At 51.0% G+C, this 15,305-nt stretch overlaps 2 protein-coding genes across 2 annotated transcripts in view; one reads left to right on the forward strand and one right to left on the reverse strand.

Moving 5' to 3' along the window:
* Positions 1 to 3,186: 3,186 nt before the first annotated feature.
* PDRG1 (p53 and DNA damage regulated 1) lies at positions 3,187 to 10,405 on the forward strand. Its single transcript, XM_047771368.1, has 5 exons — positions 3,187 to 3,371; positions 4,918 to 4,993; positions 5,999 to 6,073; positions 8,108 to 8,188; positions 8,757 to 10,405. The coding sequence occupies exons 1-5, from the start codon at positions 3,285 to 3,287 to the stop codon at positions 8,837 to 8,839; spliced, it is 402 nt and encodes a 133-aa protein (XP_047627324.1). The 5' UTR covers positions 3,187 to 3,284; the 3' UTR covers positions 8,840 to 10,405.
* TTLL9 (tubulin tyrosine ligase like 9) overlaps positions 10,173 to 15,305 on the reverse strand; it is a 52,780-nt gene continuing 47,647 nt past the window's right edge. The window contains exon 15 of the mRNA XM_047771367.1: positions 10,173 to 11,520. Coding sequence (XP_047627323.1) covers positions 11,444 to 11,520 — 77 coding nt within the window. The 3' untranslated portion in view covers positions 10,173 to 11,443. The remainder of the gene's footprint in view (positions 11,521 to 15,305) is intronic.

Genomic DNA, 15,305 nt, shown 5'->3' on the forward strand with positions numbered 1-15,305 from the left:
CAAAGGCCCTGAGAATCTCTCCCATGCTCAGGATCGCCCTTGTTACCCTCTGTCCAGCCACTGGCCGCTGTACCTGGGTGACTGGAGCCACCTCCTTGTGGGTTTCCTGTGGGGAGGCAAAGAAGCTGGGGGAAGCAGCCACAGGCTCCTCCCTCTTCTTGGTTGAAGGTCACTCCCAAGGGTGTTAATTCACCCTCATTCCCCACTCAGCCTTCATCCGTGAGCAGCAAGAAGCAGGAAGCCACCAGCCTGTGCTGTGGGGTCTGTAGGCCACCTCCAGGGAGGGCCTTGCCACGGCAGGTGAGACACCTCTAGCCCCTTCTAGAGGCCCACAGGCTCACGCCTCCTCCTTTTTATCTCACTTCCTACTTTCTCCCCCACACTCATTCTGTTCCATCTGCGCTGGCCTTGTTGTGCTTCCCATTGGCCAAAGGCAGGCTCGTCTCAGGGCCTTTGCCTTTGCTGTTCCCTCTAACCGGAATGCTTGTCCCCCCAATTTCCATGTGGCTCACACTCTCACTTCCTGCACATCTGTACAAATGCCACCTCTTCAAAGAAGCCCTCCTTGACCACCTTATCTCAAGTGGCCCCTTGTTTATTCACTCTCCACCTTGCCCTGCTCTGTGCTCCATGGCACTCATCACCCACCACCTGACACATGATGTGTTTGCTTGTTCATGAGTTTATTGTCTGTCTGTCTCTCCATCAGAATTTTTTTTTTTTAAGGGCTGTACCCATGGCATATGGAAGTTCCCAGGCTAGGGGTCTCATCAGAGCTGCAGCTGCTGGCCTACACCACAGCCACAGCAATGTAGGATCCAAGCCACATCTTTGACCTATACCACAGCTCATGGCAATGCTGGATCCTTAACCCATGGAGCGGGGCCAGGGCTTGAACTTGAGTCTTCATGGGTACTAGTTGGGTTTGTTACTGCTGAGCCACGAAGGGAACTCCTCCCACCGGCCTTCTGAGAGCAAGGACCATGTCTGTTTTGCTCATAGTGGAATCCCTATAACAGGACCAAAGCAGTCAATAAATATCTGTGAAACAGATGGTATGAAACATAAGTGGTTCTGAAACAGGAGTCCTTCCAGGTCTGACTGGCTCAAAGTCTTAGATATGACCTCCTCCCCAACATTGCCAGTGGGCAGGGGTGCCCTCTAAGGGCCAGTCACAGCCAAGAAGCTGCCAATTTGGGTGCCTCCCTCCACCCTGCCCCATCCATGCCCATCTGGCAGGGGTCAGGGGTCAGTCTGGGCCCCAAGATGGAGGAGACTCAGTCCTAGGTTCCAGGCCCAAGGGATGACTGGTGGGCTCCGTTTCTCCTGTGGCCAATATTCCACCTTCCTTCACAGGGCCTGTGTCTGCATTTCTGAACCAGAAGGTGTTTATACAAAACATCCTGGCTTTGGTGACAAATTCACCCTCAATGAGGAATCCTTAATGAGTCTCCTTCTTTCCCCATGCCAGGTGGCTGCAGGGAAAAATAGCTCTGCCTCTGGCAATCAAAGGAAGCCAAAGGCCAGGCAAAGATTGGGCGCTCCTGGGACTTCCAGGGCCACAGTTTGGGGAAGAGCCTTTTTTTCAGGGTCTAGAGACAGCAGTGGTCTAGAAGCCAGTGCACTCCTGGACCCATGCTGGCTCCTGACTTGCTATGGACAAGGCATCACCCTTCTCCTGGCCTCAGTCAGCAGCTGTGAAATGGGACAGTAATAACTTGTCCATACAAAGGTCATTGTGAAATTCAAATAAGGAAAGGGTTATGAAAGGGCTTGGTTACAGTGGCCAAAAGGAGAGAAATAAAAGCTGGACTCAGGGAGAAAGGAGGTCAGAATTGTAGTATCAGGTCTGCTGTTGACCTTTTAAAGTCCTCGCCACTCTCCGATCCTTGATTTTTCCAGCCATGCAGTGAGGGGTTTGGGCATGAAGATTTCTAGGGAACCCTCTGGTTCTGAAGGGCAGCCACTTTCCACCTGCCCCCCTCTTCTTGGAGGTCCTCCCAGATCCCACGGCCCACACCGGTTCACTTTCCAGCACTTACACAACTTCTTTTCTGAGCTGGCACTTCATCGCTCACTGCCCATGGTTTTCTAACCCCTTCCTTGGGTGTAGGTCAGCTATTCCAGACACTGGGCCCAATACAAGGGCTCAGTGAATGTGGGAATCAAACTGAATTTAAAAAGATTCCTGAAGTTCCCATTGTGGCTTAGCAGAAACGAATCTGACTAGTATTCATGAGGATGCAGGTTTGATCCCTGGCCTCACTCAGTGGGTTGAGGATCTGGCATTGCCATGAGGCTGTGGTATAGGTCGCAGACATCGGCTCAGATCTGGTGTTGCTGTGGCTCTGGTGTAGGCCAGCTGGTACAGCTCCGGATTTGACCCCAAGCCTGAGAACCTCTATATGCTGTGGCTGCAGCCCTAAAAAGACCCCCCCCAAAAAAAAATTTAAATTAAATTTTAAAAAGTAAAAAGATTCCTGCCTCCTTATAGTCCTGAAGAAAGACAATGAGGGGGATTTTTATTCACTCCATTTTATAAATTGGAAAGTGAAGATGTCACACTGTCAGAGTTCCTTGATGGCACAGTGGGTTAAGGACCTGGCATTGTCACTGCTTTGTCTTGTGTCGCAGCTATGGTGTGGGTTTGAGCCCAAGCCTGGATGACTTCTGCCTGCTGTGAGTTCCGCCAACCCCCCGCCCCAAACCACAATGTCACATGGGCCTCTTCCGTATTCCTCAAGCAGAGGAAGAATTATTTGATTTCTCTGCCCGCCAAATTATATAATTATTTGTTTTGTCATTAATTGTCCATGTTTCCCACTAGGATGAAACTTCATGAGGGCAGGGCCTTTGTTTTGCTCATAGTTGCCTCCTCAGTACCTATAACTCCTTGGCACAGAGTACATGCTCAAGAACTATACGAAGGGAGGGAGAGGTTAGGAGACATCATAGCGTATACAGCAGAAACTGGCACAACACTGTAAGTCAACTATAATTTTAAAAAATTTTTTTAAGTAAAAAAAAAAAAAAGCAGCAGCATAGCCGACCATGTTCCCTTGGCCTGCAGGGGGCGCTCTAACCCCGCCCCCAAAGCTAGGCCCCGCCTCTCGCGTTCAGCTAACGCGCTTGCGTTGGAGCCTGCGCGCCACCGTTCTTCTTTCAACTGCGCGTGCGCGCCGGAAGCCCCGTCAGAGCTGCGCGTGCGCAGGCAAAGCTAGAGCCGGGCTGTGGCGGAGCTTGTTAAGAGTCGCGGCAGAGCAGAGTCGGGGCTGGAGCGCACTATGCTGTCGCCCGAAGCGGAGCGGGTGCTGCGGTACCTAGTGGAGGTGGAGGAGCTCGCCGAAGAGGTTCTGGCGGACAAACGGCAGGTAGGAGGCTGATCCGCGAGGCTGGGACCCGGGTTCGGAGGTTGGGGCCTGGTGGCGAGCGCCTAGGGAAGCGCAAGGTGCGGAATCGCTCCAGCTCAGGCTCTCCAGGAGGTGACCTAGGCTTTTAGGCCAATGGCCGTGACGACAGGCTGGGCGGCTGTGAGATTATGTGGGTTAAATGAAGCGCCGCGCTTCATTCTGCATGTATTACACGGGGGCCTCCCTGTGCTAGGCATTCCGTCTCTTCCATCCTTTCTCTGCTCCCTTGCCCTACCTTCCCGATCCCGACCTATCACCCCTTTGGGCATTTGATTGATCTGAACCCCTCTTTCAAAATGCGGTTCCTGGGCTCTCTCCCTGAGCTGGGCTGCACCGCCCCAATTCACACTCTGAGTGGAGAAGAGAAACAGAAAAGAGGCCTGAGTGGTCTTGGGATCACGCAGGGATGGGGATGTGGGAGGAGCGTGGGGCCCTTGCCTTGGAAAGCCATGCAGACCTGCCCTGGGAGTTTGGGTTTGGTACTAATAAAGATGCAAAGGCTTTGAAAAGAGTTCATGGGGAGAAGAAGAATGATCTAATGGATTTAGGGTTTGAAAGATCCCTTTGGCTGCTCTGTAGAGAAGAGAATATAAGGGGCCAGGGACTAGTGAGGGGCCATTGCCATGGGTGGGGTGAGGGATGGCTTTGAGCCAAGGTGGTGGTGTTGGGTCAGAAATATATTTTGGAGATGGACTTAGGCTTCCATGATCATTAGGTATAGGGGTGAGGGAGTGGGAGAAATCAAGAAAGATTCATGACTCTTCATCTCCAGTTAGAAAGATTGAATGGTTGGTCCCTCAGGTACTTAGTGAGAATGGGAAGACTTGGGGAAGAGCCTGTCAAACACTGCCTCAAGGTATGCTGGATGGTAAATAGCAGTTTAAAGTTTATTGGGTCCTTACTGTGGGTCAAGTACTGTGCTGACCTACTTAGTTCCTGGGTTCATAACCGATGAGGTGTATACTGTTCCTATCTCCATTTTTCAGAGAAGTGAAATAACACAGCTTAGAGTGGGCAGCACCAATCAAACCTGAGTATTCAGCTCCTTCAGGCAGTGTACTGTACCACTTCCTCACTTCCTTAGTAGCTATTGTGCTGTTATCCCCATCTCAGTGCCCCCACTCTGCTGTTCTGGTGTAATATTGCTGGGTTTCTTGTGGTACTAGGTGAGAATCAGCTGGAGGAGCTTGTCCAGGGAGTGGTTTTCACTCCCCTGGTGATTCTGAAATGCCCTAAAGTTTAAGAACTGGTGCTCCAGTGGATAATAAAAAAACAAATTGTTTGGTCCTGAAACATTTTTCCTGGGAAGACACCTGCACAAAGCATTGTCTTGAAGGACCTGGCAGCTAAGTGGGGGAAGGAATACCTTCACACAGCAGGGCATTGGAATTAACCTAGCAGTGATGCCCTGGTTTTGTTTCTGTTCGGTTTTAACAGCTCTGGTCTGTTGGGAGTACAGGCCCGGGTAAAAGGTGGCTGAGTTCCTTCATGCCCCTGTGCTTTTCAGATTGTGGACCTGGACACCAAAAGGAATCGGAACCGGGAGGGCCTGAGGGCCCTGCAGAAGGATCTCAGCCTCTCTGGTAAGCCAAGACTTCCTCACTGCAGCCCAGGAGGCCTGTTCACTTTTCTTTCTAAGGCCTTTGACTTAGCCCTGATAGAGACCAGGCAGGAGGCCAGAGGTGTGTGACACAGCCCATGGAGATGAGGAGACAGTATCCCAGTTCAGACCTGGACTGTGGCTCAGGATTTTAGCCACTCACCTCAGAGACAGGTTGTTAGCTGCTGGCTTATGAGTGACGGCATTGGAAAAGTGCTGGGGGCTATAAAAACAGTACAGTTTCTGCCCTTGTGCACGCACCTAAAGATGGGTTAAACAGCATAAATACAGAAGTGAAAGTCGTGAGAAAGCTGAAGAAGGAATTGGACATGGGCTTGGTATTGGAGAAGGGGATGTGGCTCCTTAGATGAGGCCAGGTGTTGTGACATAGCGTGTGATGAGGCTGGAGAGATGGGCAGAGGCCAGGCCGTAATGAAGGGCCTTGGGGCCAAGAGTTTAAAGTGCACTTGCTTCTGGCCTCACGAGAGTAAAAGCCTGTGGACGCTCCCCTGTCCTTTCCTCTCCCCTCCCCCTCACTCATAACTCCACCCTCCTGGTCTCCCCTGCTGTTGCTGACACCCCGGCACACCACTGATCTTTGCTGTTCCTCATTCCTCTGCCTGGCTCGCTCTTTCTCCGGATGTCTGCAGAGCTCACGCCCTCACTTCAGGTCTCTGCCCAAATGTCACATCATCAGCGAGGCCTTCCCAGACTGCCTGGTATCAGTGACAAGCCCCTCCCTCCTTTGGCGTTCCCCATCTCTCTTACCCTGCTTTATTTTCCTCGCCGAAACTTGTCAGGGTCTGACAAGTCATATTTCTGTTGAGTATCTTTACTTTTTTGTTAATTTCCTCTCCTCCACTATAACATAAGCTATGAGGGCAGGAGCTTTGTCCTGTTCTTCTGTGTGCTCAACCTCTAAAGCAATGCCTAGCAGATAGCAGGCACTTAAAAACATTTGTTGAAAGAATGACTGTTGCCATTTCAGAAGATGTGATGGTTTGCTTCGGGAACATGTTTATCAAGATGCCTCACCCAGAGACGAAAGAAATGATTGAGAAAGGTAAGGCCTCCTGGGCACGAGGACACCCCCCCCACCTCCCCCAGCCTTGGTCTTAACCCAGAGCTGAGAGTCAGGCTTTGGGCAGCTTGATGAGAGGTGGCAGTGTGTATTTTAATCCTTACTCTGCCACTGTGAGTTATTTCCTCATCTCTAAAAGGGGTCACGTGTGTGTAGCACAGTTGTTATGAAGTTGAGATAAAACAGTGCCTAGCACAGTGCTTGTTTATCAGTGAGGAACAAGTTGAACTGCAAATAACAGAATCTCACAAATTGAGGCTTAAGGAAATAGGGTTCTTTTTTTTCCTTATTTTTAAGGTAGAGGGCTTTCTCCATATATGGCCCTGCCTTCTTTTTTTTTTTTTGGTGGGGGGGGGGTTGTTTTGTTTTCTTTTTAGGGCTGCACCCTCAAGATGTGGAAGTTCCCAGGCTAGGGGTCAAATTGGAACTACAGCTGTTGGTCTATGCCACAGCTACAGCAGCGTGGGATCCGAGCCACGTCTGCGACCTACATCAACACAGCTCTCATCAGTGCCAAATCTTTAACCCTTGAGCAAGGCAGGGATGGAACCCACATCCTCATGGATCCTAGTTGGGTTCGTTACCGCTGAGCCACAGTGGGAACTCCCCTGCTTTCTATTTCGGAAATAAGGCCATCCTCCTCAGGGACTTCTGCTGATACCTCATTGGCCAGAACTAAGGCCCACGGCCACCCATAGCTGCCAGGGAGCCTAGCAGAGGAGCTTTGCTTTCTCACATCCCCTGCAATAGTGACTGGGTTGAAAATGGAGGTTTGGGGAGAGTGAACCTCTAGGATGTGCCACAGCCTGGGTACACACCTCATGATACTCAAATTTCACAACCACAATCCTGGAGGCTCCTTGGAGAAGCATCGTAAATGCCAAAGGTCAGGCTGCAAATGGTTCCTTGTCTGGGCAGGATACACATGTTCCCGCCCCCTGCGAAAACATGTGGGCCAGGAGGACCAGCAAGGTTGCCTCTGTCCCTGAGGACAGGGTGTCTGTCCCTGTTGAAATTCTAGCAAAGGAAACTAGGTCAGTTCGGAGGAGATGCTTCCAGCCGTCCCACTGAAAAACATACACTGATGTCATGGTTATAAAACTAAGAGCTGTCATTGCACGAGGGTAGAGGCTGGAGGCCAGGTAGACTGAACGTTCAGAGGGCATGGCCTGCCTGGGCTCAGGGTTGGGTCCTTGGCTCTCTTGGTCGAGATGTGATCTTGTCACTAACCCAGGGGGTTCCGAGACATCATCATCTCTGCTTCTCAGGCATGGACGCAGGCTAAACAAGCTTGTGCAAGACTGTGGTTACTCATTTACAACAAGAACCCGAACCACTGCCCAGGCCAGAAGGCTCGGCTGGTCAGGGCTTTCCCCCACCCCCATCGGAAGAATGAAAGTCTGTGGGGGAAGACAAGCTGGCCAGAATGAGCGAGTGAAAACAGAGCAGGTGGGGTTGGTTGGGTGGCGCCAGCTGGTTGCACTTCTCACAATGCATCTGCCTTCTGGTGCGGTCCATGCGCTAAGATGGCCTTGTCTTCACTAGCGTGGATTGGGCTGAACGTTCAGGTCGCAGTTACCACAATCCTGCCTTTGTGAAAACTCCTCCCCTTGCTGGAGGTGGGTCCATAAAATTCTCAGCTACCTGTTTTCCATCCATCTTAGGGTAGGCTGGGTCTATGTTCTTTTTGTTCCTAACATTTGCATTTTCCATAATTTCACTTTGGGAGGATGACCTAAAATCCTGGGGTTGCCTTCCCCATCCTCTGGCCAGGGTCCTTTGTGTAATGAAAACAAGGTGACCCTCGAGTCCCGAGGCTGGTGTGCTCATCCCTGGTCTGGGCCCACTCAGTGTCCCTTCTCTAGCCTTTGGTTTCTTCCTCAAGTGGTCTCCGAGACCCCCTTTTCCTTCCCGCATGCTGAGACCTCGTGCTCTCAGGGGGGTTGGGCGGAGGCTGGCATCCTTGAATCTGTCTGTAGTATAACCTCATCTTGTTTGCCATTCTCATTTTTTCAGATCAGGACCATCTGAATAAAGAAATAGAGAGACTCCGGAAACAACTTAAAGTGAAGGTCAACCGCCTCTTTGAAGCCCAAGGTATTGGCCTGGGGGCTGGGGCTGGAGACTGGGAGGGGAAACCACCATCAACACGGACTTGGAAGGCAGGGCTGGGCAGGGAGCCCCTGCAGGTGGGCAGTGGCCCAGACGGCCCGGAGTGGTACTGAGTCTGTGGGCTGTGGGCAGGGTTGTCTTGAGCTGTCCAGAGACGGAATGGGCAGGAAGTTTGTGGGGTCTTACTCCTGTCGCAGGTTTTTTTCCAGGCGCCAGGAGTGGCCTGGGGTATCTCACATTTCATGCCAGGCTGCAGTGTGGGGGACCCGGGTAGCTCTGACTGAGGGTCAGAAGGTCTCCGTCAGGCGGCCCAGGTTAGAGGTGAATTTCTAGGGAAACCTAACCACTCCGGATTGGTCACAGTTCAGCAGACATCTCAAGGTTCCTGGGCAGCACTCATGACCCTGCAGGTTCTTGGTGACTAAGGAGTGGAAGTCAATGCGTGTCGTTCCGTGTGTTGTAGAATTTGAGGCCCGTCTCTGTCAGACCTCCAGGGCCAGTAGTTTGGACAACAGGAGGCCCGGCTGTCTGATGAGTTGTCTTCTCCCCCTAGGCAAACCGGAGCTGAAGGGTTTTAACTTGAGCCCCCTCAACCAGGATGAGCTTAAAGCTCTCAAGGTCATCTTGAAAGGATGAAACTTAAGAACCAAGATGGGGGACCTAAGACCAGCCCGCCCCCCACTCCCCACCCTGGGATGGTGGAAGACCCAGGACTCTCCAGCTTTGAAACCTGCAAGTGCAGGATCTGCCCTGCAAGGGGACAGGTGTGAATCTGGCCATAGCCCCCGTACGAAGCTTCTTTGTCTGTAGCACTTGGCTACTTGGTGATGACAGGAGGGAACCCTCAGCCTGCCAGTATCTGCCGGGCCTGACCGCTGGGGCTGGATGGACACAAGACGCATTGACAGGCCCTGGCGGCCACCAGTAGGTGGGTGGGGGCAGTGCCCATGGGGGTGTGAGAATGACTGCATCAGGCACTTCTCAACAACAGCCTGCTGTTAGCTGGGCCTGGCAGGGCAGAAGAGTGGGAGCGTCATTCCGGCATTCCTCTCAGAAAGGGGGAGACACATTTCCAAGCAGCGTGTGTAACGGAATTGGATAAAGCAGGAGGCTCACAGGTGGCTTCTGAATGAAGGACAGACTCTAGGGGCTCCGTGGTTCCCCAGAGCCATCTGTGGGGCAGATACCAGCCCCCCACCTCCATCCCGGCCACCTCCACTTTGGCCCGTTTTCCTGCTTGCCCCCAGGACAGAGCCCAGAGTGATGCTGCTTCTCAACCCGTTGCGGCTGCTCTTTAGTCAGGAAGGCCTTGCAGAGTCCTGCACTGCTGCTCCGTTGTCCAAGATGCACCCCCACCGGTTCTGAAAGCAGGTCTGGGCCAGTGCTGCTCACAGTTCCCTTCCGCCTTCAGGGTCTATGACCCTATGGTGAATGTGCCCTGAGAGGTGGCGTTTGTGTGCCTGGGTCTCAGTAAATGTTACCGAAATGAATGAATAGCAGCTGCTAGTGTTCACTTCGTTTGGTCCTCAGTTGAGGGCCTGCCACTCCGTTTAGGGTGCCGTCTACGGAGGGGCAGTGATTCCTTCTTGAAATGATGTCAGGATTAGACAGGCAGAAACAGCAGATGATGGTGAAACCGAAAGGGCACTCCATGTGGGTCCAGCCACTAGTTATATGGGGACACAGGCTGGCATGGTCTTAGGTTTTCTTGAATCTAGAAATTGGATTTTTAAGTTGAGTTTTCTGTTTTTTAACTATTGCTGATTAATTCAGAAACTTTTTTAAAGCTTGGGTATTGGCCAAACAAAATGCTTTACATAAGCTTTTTGGTCCGGACCTATGATTTTGCCTTCTCTTAAGATTTCGTAGTAGAAACTTCTAGGTTTTCCCCATGATATCCCTAAGTAGGCAGGTGGACTTGGAAACTAAATGTCCACAATAGACTTAAGACATTAAGAATTCTAAACAGTGGAATACTATACAGCTGTATTCAAGGATGAAGACACTTTGAGCATTGCTTTTGAACAAACTTCAAGATACAGTACAGTGAGAAGCAAGGACAATGACTAATAAGCTCGTAATTTGTGTGCAAACAATGAATGTGGTTCCCTCAGAATAGAAACTGCATGTTTGGGACACAAGGGTGCGAGGGGACATGTTGCTGTTATAGTGCATATTTTTAAATAAAAACATAAAAAAGCAGAGAGTTGTGTCATTTACTTTGGAAGATACTGTCTGGTGTGACTGCCTGGCTCACAGTTGCTCTGTCTGCATGTTACCTCTGCCTCTGTGGCCCTGTGGATGCAAGGCCTGTCAGATTCTTTCTCCTAGAGACTTGGAACCCATGCCTGGGGTTGCTGGGACTTGCCCCACTCAGAGGCTTGGAGGGAAGTCCCCACACTGGAGGCAGGAGGCCCTCGTAAGCCAAGAGGAGGTGTAGGAATGTGGAAAATGCATTTTTACTTGTGCCTGACTCCCCAAGCCTTCTCTTTGCCTGCCAGCTCAAGGCTTTCTGGGCTAAAGAGCTTGGCTCCCAGACTCAAACAGGAAGGCCGAGAGAGACACCTAGGTCACCCAGCTGACTTAGAGAAGCTCACATTTGCAGAGACCCTCACCAAGCAGCTCTGCCTTCCTGATCCTTACCTTGTCCACCTGAGAAATGGGGATGCTCTGGCTCACTGGTTTTAGGTGGTTGGGGGCGCTCAGTGGGTTCCCCAGACAAGGATGGCAGGATGTGATTGGAGCTCAGTCCTTCCCCAAACCTGCAGTAAATGCACAATCTAGTAACCGCTTGCTTTGCAAATGCAGCTTGCGACGAGTTCCCTTGCTCCTGAAGGATCCCTGGCCCCCTGAGAGACCTCAGAAGGTCAAAGCCAGGGAGACTTGGCCGACAGCACCCTCTGAGCCAAGCCTGGAGCCTAAAGATTCTCTGAAAGGGGTCTGTTCCTTTATTAGATATAATCTCTCAGGGGCAGCAGAACTTGCTGCATTTGTCCTCATTGAGCCTGATCGCCAAGCCAGCCAATCTGTCGAGGTTAAAATCTATCCAGTCCCGGAGATAGGCTCTCTGCTGGGGCAAGATGCCCAGGGTGGGGTGGGGGCATCCAGGGGGACGGCAGCAAGCACCTGCCAGGCCGGAGGGAGAGAGGCGAGTGCTTGGAGGTGCTGCTGTGCTGGAAACTGGGAGCAGAGCAAGGACTGGTTCGGCACCTTCAGGGTTTCTCCCCTCCGCATTGGGGATTAGTTGGAAGCTTTCTTCTGGCCTTGAAGGGAGCGGAACAGCTGCCTCAGCTGTTTTTTCCGATCGTTGACACAACCTGCAAGCAAAGTGGAGTGTTGGCTGCGCTGGCCTGTCCCTGGTAGAGGGGGCTTGGTGGTAGGGGAGGGGGGTGGCCTGTCCCTGGTAGAGGGGGCTTAGGGGGATGGGGGAGCCTATGCTCCTGCTCCCTGGTGGGAGGAGAGCAGAAGCCACGCAACCACGGATGGCCTGTGGTTTGCATCCTGGCTCCACTCCTGACCGCCATGGCCCTCAGGCAGGTCATTTACCTCTTTGAGCCTCAGGTTCCTCATCTGTAAGACAGGTACCGGCTTTAGGGGATGAATGTTAGGATCATCAAAAGATGGTAACATTCACTGGGGGCTTAGCTCCAGCCCGGGCTGCCTCAGGTATGGAACGTGGATTAACTTATTGAACCTTCCCAGGAACCACGTGTACAAGAGAGAACTGAGGCTCAGAGAGGGTAAGTAACTTGTTCCAAATCACACAGTAAGCAGCAGGACTGAGGCTGGAGCCCAGGCTATCTAGTCCTAGAGGCCAAGCTCTTTACCCTTATCCCACATTGCCTGGCTTTGCTCAGTGAAAATCGAAAATGCATTTAAAGCTGGCACAGTGCCTGGCACCTAACTGGCTTTTCCCTTCCCTCCCTTTCTTCCCAAACCCAAACCCATGGGTCAGGCACATCCAGCTAAGAGATGAATTGTCTCCACAAGTCGCCCCTGCTCTCGTGGAAGTGTATCCCAGGTAGTCCATGCTGAGAGCCTGATGTGACCTCCTCTCTGAGCACGTTCAGCGCTCCTAAGACCCCATCAATCCCGCTGCGCCATAGCGGGACCTCCTCTGAGCACGCTCAGCGTTTCACACTTCCTTTTGCTCGCAGAGCTGATCCCTGAGGCAACTCCATGGTCATTTAATCTTGTGCCATGCACACTGATGGCACTCATGAATACTGACTGCATGACTGAATCCCCAAGGGCACACAGCTAGTGACCTGGAGATATCTGCCATCTTTCTCAGCACGGCAGAGCCCCAGCCCTGCCTCCTAGGCACTCAGCAGCCGTCAAGGCTTCACTGAGCTGAGAGCCCACGAAATGCATCCCCAGGGTTTTTCCAAAATGAGTTCCATGCAACCCTGGCTTTAATTCTAATTAGCTCGTTCATAACTCCCAAGCCTTTGCGTCCAATGCAAATCTCTTCTTGGAATTCTAGACTCATCTCTGAGCTCATCTGTTGATCTTTTCACCAGGGGATCTCCCGACACATCTTTAACTCATTTCATCAGTATTCTTCCCACCCCCAGCCAGCTCTTCTTGTATTCACCACCACTGGCCCAAATACTCAATTGCAGACTTAGGAATTATTCTAGAGACTTCTGAAACAGTGGCTCTCAATGTAGGTAGTGCTTTAGAATCATCTGGGAGCTTTCAAAAATACTGATGTCCAGACCAACTGAATCTATCTCTGAAAGGCATTGTTTTTTGTCTGTTTTTGTTTTTGTTTTTGTTTTTGCCTTTTAGAGTCGCCCCCGTGGCATATGAAAGTTCCCAAGATGGGGTCAAATCTACGCTATAGCTGCTGGTGTACACCACAGCCACAGCAATGCCAGATCTGAGCCTCATCTGCAACCTATACCACAGGTCAAGGCAATGCAGGATCCTTAACCCCCTGAGCAAGGCCAGGGATCAAACCGGCGTCCTCATGGCTGCTAGTCGGATTTGTTACCTCTGAGCCACAATGGGAACTCTCAGCATTGGTATTTTTTAATGCTCCTACAGATTCCGATATCCAGCCAAGGTGGAGAATCGCTGCTCTAAATCCTTGCTACTCAAACAGGGTCTGGCAGCATTGACATCTGAGGTAGACAGTTAGCAAAGGCAGCTTGCACCACCTCTCTGCAAAGGGACTTTGCCACTCCTCCCATCAGGAGGTGGAGTCTATTTCCTCGCCCCCTGAGTCTGGGCTGGACTAGCTTTGGCTCATGTGTGGCAGAATGACACTGGGATTTTCTAAGCTTAGGCCTCAAGAGACTTCGTTAAGTCTTCTCTCGCCTTCTCAGAACCCTGAGACTGCCCTGTGAAGACCCTGGGGCAGGACTGCTGGAGGATGAGTGGCCCCCTGGCAAGAGAGGCACTGACAGTGTCAACCACCACACATGTGAATGAGGCTCTCCTAGGCCATCGTGTCTCAGCAAATCCATCAGGTGCCTGCAACCCTAGAGCGATTCCAGGCAACACCTGAAGAATCATAAGCAAAGAAGTGAGTCGTTTTAAGCCACGAGGTTTGGGGAGGGTTTGTTACACAACAGTAGTTAACTAATAGGGCATTGTGTGGGAGCTTTTTAGATATGCAGACTCTTAGCCTCCGCTCTAGACCTACTGAATCATAACTTCATTTTAACAAGATTCCCAGGTGATTGCACAGCTTGAAAGCACTGAATAGTCACTGCATAGTCACCCTCCAACAATACAGTGTGGCAGCCACTAGGGGTCTGTTGTGGGAAAACCATTCACAAACCTCCTCTCCTTTGCCTTCCTCAAGGCAGCATATTTGACTTCCTAGGCTTCCCTAAGGCTCAGATGCCCATGTGACCCAGTTCTGGCAGGTGACATGTCAGCAGAAGTGCCTGACAGAACATCCATTTTGGAATAAAGAGTCAAAGCTTGAAGGAAAGTCTTTGGCCTTTGGGCCTTCCTGTTTCTTCCTGCCTGGAACAAAGACATGGTGTCTGGAGTTGGAGCAGCCATTTTGTAGCCATGAAGCAACAAGCATGCTTACAGAGGCAACACACTGAGTGTAGCAAAGCAGAAAGAAGAAAGAGCTGGGTCCTCGGGCATTGTCCAGCCATTGTGTCCAGTCCTGTGTGATCTACTCAATGACTTCCTATGGCTCAAGACAAATCAGTTCCTCTCTATATAACTATTAGTTGGCTTGTTAGTTGCTTGCAGCCAAACCCAATTCCAAATCATGTCAAATCCTAAAACATACTTAAAATTTCTTTTCATCAAAAAAGAAGGAAAAAATGCCACAAACAACATTGAAAAAGCAAAATGAGGGAGTTCCCATTGTGGGTCAGTGGGTTAAGAACCCAGCTAATATCCATGAGGTTGCAGGTTCAATCCCAGATTCTGCATTGCTGTGGCTGTGGTATAGGCCAGCAGCTACAGTTCTGATTCCTGGGAACTTCCATATGTCTCAGGTGCGGCCCTAAAAAGCATTAAAAAAAATAATAATAATTTAAAAAAAAGCAAAATGAGGGTGCTCCCTGGTGGCACAGTGGGTTGGGGATCCAGTGTTGCTGTTGCTTCTGTGGCTTTGGTTGCTGCTTTGGTGTGGGTCCAATTCCTGGCCCAGAACTTCTGCATGCCATGGGCACAGGCAAAAAACAAACAAACAAACAAACAAAAAGAGCAGGAGTTCCCATCGTGGCGCAGTGGTTAACAAATCCGACTAGGAACCATGAGGTTGCGGGTTCGGTCCCTGCCCTTGCTCAGTGGGTTAACGATCCGGCGTTGCCGTGAGCTGTGGTGTAGGTTGCAGATGCGGCTCGGATCCCGAGTTGCTGTGGCTCTGGCGTAGGCGGGTGGCTACAGCTCCTTTTCGACCCCTAGCCTGGGAATCTCCATATGCCACGGGAGCAGCCCAAGAAATGGCAAAAAGACAAAAAAAAAAAAAAAGAGCAAAATGGCAAGCTCAGGAAAATGTTTACAATAAGTTTGACAGAGGAATAATATCCTCAATATATTAATATCTAAGGCCTTTATAAATTTAGTAAACTGCAAGCCCATTGAAAAATAGACAAAGGCATAGACAGCTTACGAAAGAAGA

This window comes from Phacochoerus africanus, chromosome 3 (genome assembly GCF_016906955.1).
Source record: "Phacochoerus africanus isolate WHEZ1 chromosome 3, ROS_Pafr_v1, whole genome shotgun sequence".
Taxonomy (NCBI): Eukaryota; Metazoa; Chordata; class Mammalia; order Artiodactyla; family Suidae; genus Phacochoerus; species Phacochoerus africanus.

Excerpts from the sequence above, each read along its gene's own strand:
- PDRG1 (XM_047771368.1), top strand. The coding sequence starts at position 3,285 with ATGCTGTCGCCCGAAGCGGAGCGGGTGCTGCGGTACCTAGTGGAGGTG. Across the intron at positions 6,074-8,107 it reads GAAAGAAATGATTGAGAAAG|ATCAGGACCATCTGAATAAA; the intron begins GTAAGGCCTCCT and ends TCATTTTTTCAG. Across the intron at positions 8,189-8,756 it reads CCGCCTCTTTGAAGCCCAAG|GCAAACCGGAGCTGAAGGGT; the intron begins GTATTGGCCTGG and ends TTCTCCCCCTAG.